Consider the following 14595-nt stretch of genomic DNA (forward strand, 5'->3'; position numbering starts at 1 on the left):
ATAAGTTAACAATACTTGAAATCAACTTGATGCTTATCTAATCCAAAAACATATACTTACTCACGCTCACCAATTAGCTAAATTATAACTTATTAAACTACTTACTTAAATTATTCGACTAAGAATTATTAATAATTATTCATTATCTGTCAACTTCGACCAGCGGATGTCACTCTAATGGTAAATGTCAATTTGTTTTTAGAACATTGTGGTACAAAGTAGTACGGATTTCTTTCACATTTGCTGCAGATGTTAAGTGAAATTGCTGCCTTTACTGAAACTGAGCACTGCTTCAATGCAATGCGTGCCGGACAATCCCAGAGGAGTAGGTTCCGTTCATCCTAACGCATGGCAAGGATGGCCGCGTCTGGTACCGAAATCGACGACTTCTTGAACGGGCCTCTAGTTTCGTGGGTGAGTGCACAACGATTCGTGCCTATGTTTTTATTACAGTGCGCGTAAAAATGAAGCGTGAGATGAATTTACCAAGCCGTTCCGTGCGAATGAATGTGATATTTGGTCGTTTTACAGTATGGAAAACAATATTTATTTATAGGTTTCAGACTAAGGGTGAGAGAATTATTACTGTAGCATTTCTCTCTTGTCATACTCGAGTGATCAAGATGTTTTGTAATGGTTGATTGTTAAATCAAGTACATAAAGTGTATATATTTTAATATAGAACAAAATAATTTTATGTTATTTCTATAATTTCATCCTTCCATCTGTTAGATTAGGTGATTGTCACTCAGTAGAAAGTTGTTTTTATACATGAATATAGAAATCTATTTCATAATTTATTTTGATTACTATGCCAGTTTGAAATTAAGCATTCATTAAAACTTATTTACTTTCTATTATTGATTAAAAATTTTTTGTTTGATAAAGTGCAATTTTTTTTTTTTATTTTGTGTGAATCTGTTCTCATCACACATCTAAAAATAAAAGGGAACTTTGTTAAAAAAAACAGGCTTTTTTCTCATATTTAAAAAAAATATATATGATAATAAATGAATAACATTTTTTTTTTCTAATTATTTTTAACACTTGATTCAATACACATTGAGAAACATTACTATCTCCAATTAATCTGTACTACATACCATATCTGAGTAGTTCCCAGGCATGTTCATTGATCCATTGTTGGTGTGTGTTACAATTGAGTGGAGAGTACTTACTCACATATAAATTTCACAGAGAAAATTCTTAGACATTTGTTTACTATGTGTAAGAGAAAATAGGCATAATTAAGAGCAACATACTCATAACAAAATTTAAGTTAGTAGACTTAGGTGATGTATGTCACAACAACATTTTTTTTAATTGCAGTTAAAATCATGTCTACCAAATCCAGATGTAGTAGCAGACTATGCCTCTCTGTTCAATGGAGACATCCTTCATCAAGTGTACCTCCAGATAGATCCAGAGCCCTCATGTCATACCACAAAACTTGCTGGGCTGGAGGATCAAGCCCTCATATTAGGTAGAGTGAAGAACTTTGATGCAATCATCAAAAATGTGAAGGGCTTGTACGAAGAGGAACTGGGCATGACCCTTTTAGTGGTACCGGAATGTATATGCTTAGGGAAATCACCAGAGTCCAGAGAAGGTCTAGAAAACATGAAGTTGTTAATACTCTTGTTACTTGGTGCAGCTGTACAGTGTCCCAATAAGGAGTTGTTTATAACCAGGATAAAGGAGCTACATGTGGACCTCCAGCATAACATTGTAGAATGCATCAAACAGGTATGTTTTGTTTATTTATATTTTATCCCATTACTGTTCCAGTGCAGGGCAAGGGTCACCTCCCAAACAAGGGGGAGTGGTTAGGCCTTGAGTCCACCATGCTGGCCAAGTGCAGGTTGGAGGCTTTGCATGCCCTAAATTTAACTAATCTTTAAACATTTTGTTTCATTCTATAAAATAATGTGAACGAGAAATATAAAATAACATAACTACAAGTTGCTTAAGTTTATTATAGTAACTTCAGAATTGGTTGGTTCTCAAGGGCATAACTTAAAAGGTTCTATTGAGGTACCATATAAAGACATCTTCATAGATAATAGAATTACTCATCCATATATAAACAAGGAACTACACACTTAAACAGGCATGCATGCATAACAATTGATAAATTTTGAACCAGTCAAGTGTGACTTGACAAAGGAACAATAACAAGCACTTTTAAAAACAAAAATTTGCATATTACCTACTTGTTGTTTCTCATCTTAAATTTTTGGATTAGATACATCTATACTAATATTATAAAGCTGAAGAGTTTGTTTGTTTGTTTGAACGCGCTAATCTCGGAAACTACTGGTCCGATTTGAAAAATTATTTCAGTGTTAGATAGCCCATTTATCGAGGACGGCTATAGGCTATATATCATCACGCTACGACTAATAGGGGCAGAGTACCAGTGAAAAATGTTACAAAAACGGGGAAAATTATGATTCTCTTATGTGACGCAAGCGAAGTTGCGCGGGTCAGCTAGTGTTATATATTAGGTTGGGGAAAAAGTCTTTTCACATTATAGTATGTATGAACTTGTAATAAAATCTTTAAAAATCACAAATAAGTACATGGTTCATTAGGTTTCTTTCAGTGAGCTTGTGAGGTACCGAAATATCGAGCTTTTTTGTGTAGAGAAAAGATATTATTACAAGTTCATACATACTATAATGGGAAAAGACTTTTTCCCTGACCTAATATTTACGATTATTTAATCAATGGTGGGATATTTATGTGATGAAATATTTGTGCCATTGAACTGTTGTGCAATCTATGTATACTGTTTACATTAGCATGTCTCCATGTTTGTGAGTTGATGGCACAACAAACTTGTGAAGCAAAATGTCCTTGATGAACTCTTGACTCTATAATCAGGTTGACAAATGTTGCAACACCATGATTCTTTGATAATATGAGTGGTTCATATTTATTTTTGTTTATTATTTGTTAGTTCTGATATGTTATGACGAGATTAGAGGTTTAAATTAAACTCTTAGTTCCATCTCTTTTAAAGCCAGAAACTTGTCACATCACGACCGAGTTTACGAAACAATTTTATGGATAATCTGTCGCCCAGTAATGAAAGTAATTACACCAAGCAGACCAACCAGTAATGTTACTTAAATTTCAAGGTAACCGACATGCAAACCGTGGTACTAACGCCGGATGCCATAGATCTCTTCCAATCACCGACAATGTTCAATCACATGCGACGACTGGCTAAAGAGCGCGACCATTATCTACAAAACTGGGCTTCCTTAGTTCTACATGAAGGCTTATGTGAAAATGAGAATGATAACAAGAACGGTAAGAACAGATCCACACAAAATGTCAATCAGAACAATGGAGATAGTCAACATCTTGCTGTAGAATTAGCAGATTGGAAAGCACGACTACGAAAGCAACGACAAGAATTGTAAGTGTTCTATAAGATCAGAAATTTACATTGACTTTTGGTTGAAGAACTTAACATTTCGTAATATATCAAACATTTGTCTTTTAGAGAAGAAAAATCAGAGCAGTTGTCCGAATGTCGAGAAGAGTTGGAACATACGAAACTAGTGCTAGCCAAGTTACGTTCCGACAGTCAAGAATGGTTTAATGAAGCACGAAAATCTGCAGGCTACAGGGACGAAGTTGACGCGCTTAGAGAAAAGGCTGATCGATGCGATAGGTAAGTTATTATAGACCTCTATTATTTTTTCGATTGACTAGTAGAACATTAGCATGCAAATTACCTATTCTCAGCCCAATTTAAACGTGCGAACTAAGTCATGTCATTTTATCGGAATCTCTCGCTCGCACTTACACATTGTCACATTAATTTCATTCTTTTGATTATGACGTAGTTCGCACGTTTGTAACGGCCTGACTATAGTATATTGTTATAATTTACTTATTTCAGATTGGAACAAGAAATTCAGCGCTATCGTGATCGACTTGCCGACGCTGAATATTATAAGACCCGAGTGGCAGAGTTGCGCGAAGATAACAAAGCTTTAATGGAAACTAGGGATGCTCTAGAAGAACAGCTACAAAGGGCGAGAAAGCGCGCGGAACAATGTCTTACTTTAGAAGCGGCCATGATTAAATTGAAACGGGAAGCTAATGATATTGCATTGGTGAGTTAACACCAAGTGTTAGTAGTAGTTAGTTATAACCAGTTCATCCTTTATCTATACTTACTAATATTATAAAGCTGAAGAGTTTGTTTGTTTGATTGTTTGTTTGTTTGTTTGTTTGAACGCGCTAATCTCGGAAACTACTGGTCCGATTTGAAAAATTCTTTCAGTGTTAGATAGCCCATTTATCGAGGAAGGCTATAGGCTACATATCATTACGCTACAACCCATAGGCGCAGAGTACCAGTGAAAAATGTTACAAAAACGGGGAAAATTATGATTCTCTTATGTGACGCAAACGAAGTTGCGCGGGTCAGCTAGTATAATAAATATATGAAAATGTACATTTGTTAAATATTGTGTGTATTTTGTTTCTAGGAAAGAGATGCTGACCAGCAAAAGATTCAAGAACTTATAGAAGAAAACAATCATTTGCAGTATATCACAAAGTCTGTTTTAAGCGAAAGTAATAATAGTAATTTAGATACAGATAACGAAGGCGAGAGTACTTTGGAATCTGGCGAAAATAGTTTGTCGGAACAATTGACTAGCAATGCTCAAGCAAGAGCTTTAAAACTTGAATTAGAAAATAAAAGACTGCTGTCGACAATTGATAGTTTAAGAGAACAGACATTATTGGAGAGCAGTGACAAAGTTCTTGAACTAGAAAAGGAAAAGAAACGATTGACTTTGAAATGTGAACAATTGCAAGAAAACTGTAACAGAGTTACACAACAAAATTCTGAACTTGAAGAAGTTTTCAGAAATGCGTTAGAAGAGAACAGGAAGCTCCAAGATTCTTTAGACAGCCAGAAAGCTTTTATTGATCGCCAATCCATAGATAGAGATTCAGAGAAAAATAAATTGCAGGACTTTGAAAAACATTTAGAATCATTAACCAAAGACAAACAGAGAATTCAAATGTTATGCGATTCTATACAGAGAAGAGCTGATGATTTGGAGAAGTCATTAGATGCAAGAACTAAAGAACTTAACATTGTTAAACCTGAAGCTGATAAAGTGACTGGTCTAATTATACTCACGGAAGAATTGAAAACCAAATTAACGTACAGTGAAAGAGAATCGCACAATTTACAAAGAGAGGTTAACAAATTACGAGAGGCTGTTGAAGAAAAAGATGTGTTACTTGATAAATTAACCACTGAAATAGAGCTCAAAAAGAAAGAACTCGAAAGATTATCGCGAGAATTAGAAATAAGCCATAACTTAACCAGCAGATTCCAAGATTTAGAACAAAAAACACAAGAACTTAAATCACAAAAGAAAGTTGATTCAGAAACTATTCAAACACTACAGAAAGATTTAATTACAGAGAAAGTTAATTTTGATAAATTAAGGAATTGTATGGAAAAAGTTGGCATTAATGCTTCCGAAATAATAAGTAGAGATGTTAGTATTGAAGATTTGTTGGAAAAAATAATAACCAACATTGACCATGAAGCATTGATATCTGAGATAGCTGCTAAAGCTAACTTAATGAAGCTTGTACCATGTGATTGCAATCATGACAATGAGAATACAGATAATGATGACAGTTTAGTTAATCCACAAATAGAACAGCTCACTTCAGATATAGCAACATTACAGACTTCTCTAGACAACTGCCAAGCAGAGAATGCTAAGTTGCAAGTTAACATTGCTACGTTAAATTCACAGAATGGCTCGTTAATCTCTCAACAAATGACTTTGCAACTTGCAAACAGCCAACTTGCTGCCGAAAAAGAGGAAATTGTCAAACAGTTAGAAGTTTTGAAAGATAAACAAGATAATCTTCTAAGGGATCAAGTTGCATTACAAACACTCCATGAACAATTGAACACTGAATACGAAACATTACTCAGTGAACGAGAACCTATTAAAGTGACTGTGAGGGATCTTAAACTTGAGAACAGAGAATTGAAAGAAAAGTTGTCTCATTGTGAGAAAAAAGTAACAGATTTCGAAATGGAAAGAGAGAACTTGAAAATCGAGTCTCGTAATTTAACAAATCTTAGAGCAGAACATTCCAAACTTAAAGATGATTTTAGAAATCTATTTACAGCCAGTGACAGGTTAAAGAATGAATATCGTAACATGCAAGAAGAATACAGAAATCTGAGAAGTGAGGTAACTCAACTGAAATTACGTAATACTGAGATTTCAGGTGAGATCAACACAAAAGTTGAGGTAATTACTAGCATGGAGCTAGAAATAAATAAGACTAATCAACATTGTGAAATGTTGATACAAATGAATAAAAGTTTGGATGCAGATAGGCGATCGTTAATGGATCATGTCTCACAGCTGTTGACCCAGTATCATGAACTACTTGCACATTCATTGAAAGATAAGCAACATTATCACGAAGAGGAGAAAATGTTTGCTGATAAAGTCAATGCTCTATGTCGTCAGAAAGAAAAATTGGAAGAAAAAATTATGGAGCATTACAAAAAGTTAGATAACTGTACTACTAAACGGCGCGGTTTTGGGGCATCGTTTGTTAAAAGAGTTCGAAAAGCTGGCACAGATTTAATTAACAAAGTACCAACAAGAAACAATAAACGAATAGAAGATGCGAGTCGTTCTAAATCTCAATTAACTCTAGCTGGTTCTGAATCGGGAGAGTCTGATCCTGGTAGTCAAGAATTGGAGAAAATATCAAAAAATTCTGATCAAGATCAGGGTTCATCAAACCCGAGCGCCGAATCACCTAGACATAGTTCTGATTCAAGTTTCACGAGACGATTTGACGATAAATTGCTCAAAAAATCTGATAATATTGATGTGAGTGGATCAATACCAAGCCTTGATTCAAGTAGATTGACCAGTGAATCGAATTTTGTTAGAAGACTGTCTGGTACATCGATACACAGTGGCGGAGGCGACGACGCTCTTATTAGAGCTTCGTTGAGGAGACGTCCACACAAAGCTGTGCCTCCAACACATAGAAATAGTTTCCAAGGGATTGAAGGAGAAACAGGATTACCAACAGGTATGTTTTCAAATGATCTTTCTACTATACGAGGACTAAAATTTAAAGACTTTTAAATTTAAAGATAGAATTCGTATATTTTTACTTGAATTACATATAAACTGCCTTGCTCTAAATTATCCGTGTAAAATAAAAAAATACTAACAGTGTTTTAAACTTTCACAGCATCGACACCCACACCTGTTTTTGGTACAGCGGGTACTCGTCGCACCGTGTATGTCGCAGACGACGATCCCAGTGCCAATCTAAACTCGAAACCCCAAAGCACTCCCGTGAAAGAAAACCCAACTTATTTGGTATATAATAGAATTTCCACTGTCATCGGCGATGGTGCGTGTCAAAGTATGAACGACAGGCCTAACGTAGAGCATCATAGATCGATGTCAGAACATTCACGTTCCGCGGCAGATGAACCTATACAAGAGAGAGATGATCTTAGGAACGATAGAAGAAATCTTAGTAGAAACGAAAAGACAGACAACTCGAAAGAATCAGCTATCTGGTATGAGTATGGATGCGTGTGAAATATTTTTCGAATATTTTATTATTATATATTGCGATGAATGCGGATTGTATCACAGACTGAAAAGATGCCTTGTATTTCGGAATTAAGGAAGTTCAATATTTGCGTGATTGAATTATTCAATCGTTTATATATTGCTAGTATCGAGATTGGCTACAGTTTGGTGATGTTGTGATAAAGTTTTTTATTTTATTGTAAAAGCAGTATTAGTTGGCATTTAATTTGTTGATATGGACGACAATAAATTTCCTTTTAAGCTTTAAATCACCCATAACGTAAACGTATGTTACGTAATACCAGTGGATATTGTACGACATGGAACGTAAATAAACTTGTAAGATATTGTCATATTATGCAATGAATATCAATTATAGTATTTAGCAATAGGAAAATAGATTTAATTAATAATTCACTAATTTCATGACATAGGTACTATTAACTTTGTTTGTGTTATATTAAGTTTCTTATATACTTCTTAAAGTTTCTAGTTCTTTTATATAAAGTACAAAATATGTGAAAATGGCAGCTTTGCAATTATTGGCAGCAAATGGAATGAAGGATTTTGATTTTTTACCTATAATGCCGGTATTATTTTTTTACTAAAGACATGAATTATTATGGACGAAATGAAATAAAGAAAACTACCAATCATGACAAGTTTGCAGGAATTTTGCAGGACCAAGCGGTTTATTTTAGTATAAGACTTGTGTAAATTGTATTTACCATATAATTTGAGATTAATACTCGGAGTTGTTTTGAGGCTACGCATTATGTCAATTTATACACATTATATTTAATGTAAGTATTATAAGTTTTAGTATTTGATCGGCGTACTTTGTGATGTTTCTTTATATGTAGGTAATGTTTCCTTGCCAGTGATACTGTGAATACTGATATTAATTCATTTATTTCTTCGTAATTCTAATAAAACCGTAAGCATAATATACACAGCACATTTATGTACAAATATTTTTTTGTAATAATTTACTTTAAGAAAATATTATATTGTGTATTTTAACTTGTTTTTATGTACCACAGTGAACACAACAATAGGAGTCCTCTCTATAGTTTCATTTGTTATTTTGATTCAGTACAAAGTATCACCACAATAACTCAACTTACTAACAACTGTCTTATCTAGATTAAGATTATTTTTGAGCCCTCTGACCTTCTTTGTTCAAATAGATGATTCACTGTATATGGGTATTATTTGCAATACATACACAAAGGATCTTGTCATATAAACATACTGTATTGTAGTTTCTATAAGTTTGATATTACCTAACTTGTATAAAATAGTGCCTTTATTACCTGTAATTTTAATTTGTAAAAACGTTTGCTGTTACAAAAACTCCACTTGATTGGTTCTATCAAAATGGTGCTTTGATATTTTGTTATGTTAATGAATTTACTGACATTCAATAAGCAGATTTATCCAGTCGCAAAATGAAATGAATCACAGAATTTTGATGTAATATGAATAATTTGTTACAATGAGTCACACCAGCACATCAAAATATGACTATTAAACATACTGCATTTAATTTGTGTACTTATGCTGATAATAAGAGTTTTTGTTTTATCAAAATCGGGTCAAAATTACCGAAGTTACAGCGTTATAAAGTTTCACTGCTTTTTTAAATTTGCGTTGCTTCGCGCGCTATGCGCTGACGTCACGACGCTACAGACACGCTTGTTCGACTGCGTGTGATGCGGAGTTTTGATTTGAAAAGTGATTTGCAATTAATATTTAAAGAGTCTGTGTATGTGTATGTGCTATAAATTTAATCATCGTGTTTTTGTAAAATAAGCCTCTACTAAGATATCCTCGATCTCGATCGCCACGCACATAATCATCAACTAGACCCAGGTAAAGAAAGTTGAACTCGTATACTACTAATAATATTTTTGTGTGTAGTTAACAATAAAATTGAAAGTTTGTTACAACTGGCATTACAAATAATGAGAGTAACGTACCTACCAAGTGTAAATTTGGAAAACATAGTTTTAAAATAAAATTATAAAAAAAAATTGTCACCCCTGCCTCTGACTTTAGTCAAGTTGATGGCTATCATATGAACGCATGAATCTACTCTGTAGGTAGTCTTATATGATTGGGCGTGTAATGAGAACTTTTAATTAAACTAACATTTTAATTTTGATATTATTAGATAAATTAAACATGGGTTCTTTTTTCAAAACAAAAAACCAACGCCAACTCAACCGCCGCGCTCGGCTCGCCGCCACCTGTGAGGTCATTGAACTGCTCATTAAATAGTATCAACTGTTTAGTAGAAGTTCATTGCTAGGTAGGTATGAACATGATATGGCATCTTGATCTTGAGGAAGTGTTCAAAAGGCAATAAACTTCTATTTAACATTTGCGTTTGACAGTATCTGAACCGGGCTTTAAATTTTAGATTAGGTGTCTTTAGCAAAAATATAAAACAGTTTACATGGTACAGAAAAAAACAATTTTTGGGGTGATTTTTCACTGGAGTTAGTACACATAGGAACAATACAATATTTTCTAACCATTTTGTTTGTCCAGTATAAGCAAAACAAATTATTTAAAGCGAAACCGCGAGAGCGCAACGAGCCTATGTAGGTATCGGCAAGTACTGACGAAATAGCAGTGTCGTGAGATGACGTCACACGTCCGTGCGGCCGCTTCGCCGGAGTTTGGCGCGAAGGCCATACTTTGACGTTTAATATCTCGGTCATTTTTGAAGATACGAAAAAAATAAAAACAGATTTTTTGTCCTTGAAGTACCTAGTTTTTAAATATGCTCATAACAAAAATCATTGGTGTGACTCATTCTATTTCCACAATGCAATAGTATTACAGTAATATAATTATTATTCATTAATATAGGTACTTAATAAATGCCTCTCACCGAATTTATATTTTAGCACACATATAACTTCTGAATACAGTTCTTTAATAAACTTTACACAGAGTATTATTTATGAAATTTCTCCTTAATCTCCAGAATTTTAATGAAACTAAAGACAGTTTTATCTATCAGGTTTATATTTGTTTCAAGTATATATCATTGCTTATAACTAATTGTGTCACATATTAAATCTAAAGAGATCCATTACTGCTTGGTAAAGTTGTTACTTCCCACTTGAACTCTGGGCAAGTTTGCATAGAAACTTTGAATGGTTGTCCAGACACTACTGCCTTTCGCCCAGCCTCAACCTTAGGCGGTAAATAGGATATGATACACTGAAATAAATGCCACAATAAATGAGTTTATCTTAATGAGAGAATAAAAATGAAAACCAATATTAGCACTATAAAAAATTACCTTGGGTTTCTCAGTTTCAGTAGACATGTAGCCAATACACATTGTTTTTGTAGTATGTCCCCAAAGTAACTCTCCCTCCCCATTAATTGAATCAAACCTCAGTGCCAATGTACCACCTAGTCTCTCTGGAACATCCCATAAGAATGGGGATTCTAGAAAATTGTCTTTGAGACATTTATCCAAACCCAATATAGGGGAGGACTCAAGTAAGCTCTCAGCAGAATTTTTAGCCAGCTGGGTTCTGATAAGATGTTCTCCACAGCCTGATGTGCAAGCTGCTATGGAGGGCTTCAAGCCATCTCTGCTCATTACTGCCCACACTCCACTTCCAAAAGAAGCTGCTTGCCCAACTCTTCCTTCATGCTTTAATGATACACCACCAGAACTTGCTCCAGAGGCAACAATTCCATTAGAATCTACACAAATGGCCCCAACTGTGTCCAATGGACTGAACTTGATATCATTTTGAATAGAATATCTTTTGAGCTTTCTTTTACAATGCTTAAAGTTTCTAAAGGCTCTGGCTGATACCATTTTGTGGTCATCTACTGTTTCTAAGCCCATTCTTTCTGCCCAAGATTTTGCGCCATGTCCTGTAAGTATACATGGAGGTACCCTACCCAGTGACAAATTATCACATTGTTTCACACATAGATGTTTAGCTAGACTAATAGGATTCCATACATTAGAAACAGCTCCGCAGGCTCCAAAATGTAATGTTTGACCATTCATAACGGAGGCATCACATTCCACAGATCCATTCCAACTTAAGTTTGAACCATATCCAGCATTAGTAAGAGGGCTATTCTCAAGTTCTGCAATTTAAAATTTTTACATGGTTCATATTTATTTTCATACATTTTAAAAGAATCAAAGTAAAACGTTAAAATTATTATTTTGTATAGGTAACATTATTTTTTTATTCAATGATTTTTTTGCTGAAGTACATTAAATAGTATATACAAACCGATTATAGCTTTTTCGACAGCATCTACAGCATTGCCACCAAGCTGAAGAGCTACGGCAGCTTTTCTGCAAGCAGCATAGCATGTCTTTTGGTACTCTTTCTTCAGAGAATCGCTGTGATAGCCAGCTCCTACAACATTTTATTGTTAAATTATACTCGTTAGTTTTTAGCCAAGTATGTCTCATGAATTTTTGCACATAAAAGTCGATAAGAAAATAAATATTTTGTTTACCACAGTGAACAGCTATAAAACCGTTCATCGTCGAAGTATTCAGTGTTTGAAAAAGCAATTCACTCTAATGTAATAAGTCTCATTTCTTCAATCTTCTACAGGTTGTTTCTTTTCACAAGAGAAAACTCATATTATCGATTTTAATCAAATAAAACTGAAAGTTATTTACAAAATACAAACTGCTGCCCAATCCCAATCTATTCAATATCGACGAACGAGTGAATGATTGACGAGGGACGGATTACGGAACGAATGAAACTACGAGATCGAATGATATCAAATGGAGAGAGAATGGCTTTGAGTGAATAGTGATGAACACATTTACGATATAAGCTTAATCGATGAATCGATAGAAAAAACAACTCACATCGATATTCAATTTTTAAATCGACAGAATAAGTATGCAATTTTATGAGCCTGAATATACCTACACTAACGCTTATGCTTTTCAACTTAGTTCTAGAGCATGTCCTTAGAAAAGTACTTGCACTAGACGCAGGGGCAAAACTGAATGGAAAGCATACGGTGATAGGGTATGCCGACGATCTGGCCCTTCTTGGAGAGAGCAGTAGTGAGGTGCAGGAGTCAGCAAAGGTCCTGGAAACGGAAGCTCTGAAAGTGGGACTAAGAATAAGCCACGAGAAAACGGAATACCTCCACATGAAGCGTTACAAAAATACTCGCGTCGCCAGAAATGACCTATATGTTGGAGACACCACCTACAAAGGCGTTTCAAAATTCAAATACTTGGGCTGCACCATAACGGACACGAACACTCGAGAGGAGGAGATCGACATCCGCGTCCAAAATACATTAAGATGTAGCGCGGCCCTGCACAAAGTGTTAGTGTCCGGGCTTCTTAGCCGAAGTACTAAAATACGAATTTATAAAACCGTAATAAGACCTATTCTAATGTATGGGTGCGAAGCCTGGACACTGACACAAAAGGAAGAGAATAAGCTCTTGGTCGCAGAAAGAAAGGTCCTTCGAAAGATCTTGGGCCCCGTGCAGAGACCCGACGGGAGCTGGCGGATTCGCAAAAATGCCGAAATCGAGGAACTCGTAGCCAATCCTAACATCATAGGAGAAATAAAAGCTCACAGACTCCGTTGGCTCGGCCACGTCGAGAGAATGCGAGAAGATCGTAGTGTTAAGAGAGCGTACTTAGGTCGACCGACAGGGCGACGCCCTGTCGGGCGCCCAAGATACCGCTGGAAGGATGTAGTGGAGGCGGATCTGAGGGAGCTTCAAGCCGGTGATTGGCAAGAAGTGGCCAAAGATCGGGCAAAATGGCGTTCTCTCGTGTCGGAGGCCAAGACACATTTTGAGTCGTTGAGCCAACGGAGTAAGTAAGTAAGTAAGTAAGTAAGTAAGTAAGTAAGTAAGTAATATCTTCATTGATAGCCGAGTGGTTTAAGTTGGCACCTCCCACGCAAGTGGTCGCAGGTTCGAATCCGAGGCAACACACCAATGACTTTTAGAAGTTATGTGTGTATTAGAAATAATTATCACTTGCTCTAACAGTGAAGGAAAACATCGTGAGGAAACCTTGCATGCCTAAAATTTGTTTAATACATTTATTGAGGGCATGCAAAGTCTCCCCCTCGTTTGGGAGGAGACCCTTGCCCTGCAGTGGGACAGAAATGGGTTATTAAATATATATATATATATATATATCTTCATTTAAATAGTATGACATACCCCTTCCTCTAGTCTAAGTTATTACGTGGGTTTATCTTCAGATCGGAAAACTGATGTAGTATAATCATGAGAGAGAAGTAATTTAAGAGGGTCTATAATATCCATATTTTAAGCGTAATAAAACAGTTTATCTGTGATCATTTTGGGCGCGGTTTTCATGTCCATTTGTTGACCGGCGGGCGGCCCAGTGTTTAAATGACAGCATGGTTTAATTTGGATACTACCAATTACCATTACTACCCAAACCCAACAGACGTTCACAAGGTTACGATTCTATAATGCAATACATATGAAAGTACATAATAATTTTATACACACGATACTTTTATTGTTTTATGTATATTTTACCGAACTTAACATCGGTTCATATTAAATAGCGATGTATCGATATATCGCCATGTCTTGGATTCCCTAATTCAGGATGCTTCACTAACAAAATAATTATACGTTCGAGCATCCGTCTAGTTTGCTTCATGTTAAACACTTACCAACATTTTTGCTTTCATTCGATTTTTTTATAACTTACCTATGTTTAGAGTTTTCATAAAACATGGTAGGTATGTTTACGTAGCAGGGAGTGGGTCTGACCAAACATGCTAGACGCATGATAAAACAGAGGACTCACAGACGATCTCATCCAGGAATTGTATAAAACTATGTGCCAACCACAGAGAGCCTCCTAATAAAACAAAAGACAGTACAAATGTTAACAAACCAATAATAATATTATTAT

The 14595-nt window shown here is 35.3% G+C and overlaps 2 protein-coding genes across 3 annotated transcripts; one reads left to right on the forward strand and one right to left on the reverse strand.

Moving 5' to 3' along the window:
- Positions 1 to 160: 160 nt before the first annotated feature.
- Positions 161 to 9137, forward strand: Girdin (protein girdin). Its single transcript, XM_076119275.1, has 8 exons — positions 161 to 180; positions 250 to 414; positions 1330 to 1746; positions 3144 to 3427; positions 3515 to 3685; positions 3917 to 4133; positions 4512 to 7125; positions 7291 to 9137. Exons 2-8 carry the CDS (start codon positions 349 to 351, stop codon positions 7647 to 7649), a joined length of 4128 nt encoding a protein of 1375 aa, XP_075975390.1. The 5' UTR covers positions 161 to 180; positions 250 to 348; the 3' UTR covers positions 7650 to 9137.
- Tasp1 (Taspase 1) lies at positions 9136 to 14533 on the reverse strand. 2 transcript variants are annotated; one of them, XM_076119278.1, is made up of 4 exons: positions 14389 to 14533; positions 11930 to 12058; positions 10963 to 11777; positions 9136 to 10880 (listed from the first exon to the last, which is right to left on the reverse strand). In XM_076119278.1, the coding sequence occupies exons 1-4, from the start codon at positions 14405 to 14407 to the stop codon at positions 10737 to 10739; spliced, it is 1107 nt and encodes a 368-aa protein (XP_075975393.1). In that variant the 5' UTR covers positions 14408 to 14533; the 3' UTR covers positions 9136 to 10736. The 2 variants fall into 2 exon arrangements, with proteins under 2 accessions (XP_075975393.1, XP_075975392.1); XM_076119277.1 differs by lacking the exon at positions 14389 to 14533 and adding an exon at positions 12162 to 12392 and having other exon boundaries at positions 10642 to 10880.
- Between the last annotated feature and the right edge of the window lie 62 nt (positions 14534 to 14595).

This window comes from Anticarsia gemmatalis, chromosome 10, assembly GCF_050436995.1.
Source record: "Anticarsia gemmatalis isolate Benzon Research Colony breed Stoneville strain chromosome 10, ilAntGemm2 primary, whole genome shotgun sequence".
In the NCBI taxonomy this organism is placed as follows: Eukaryota; Metazoa; Arthropoda; class Insecta; order Lepidoptera; family Erebidae; genus Anticarsia; species Anticarsia gemmatalis.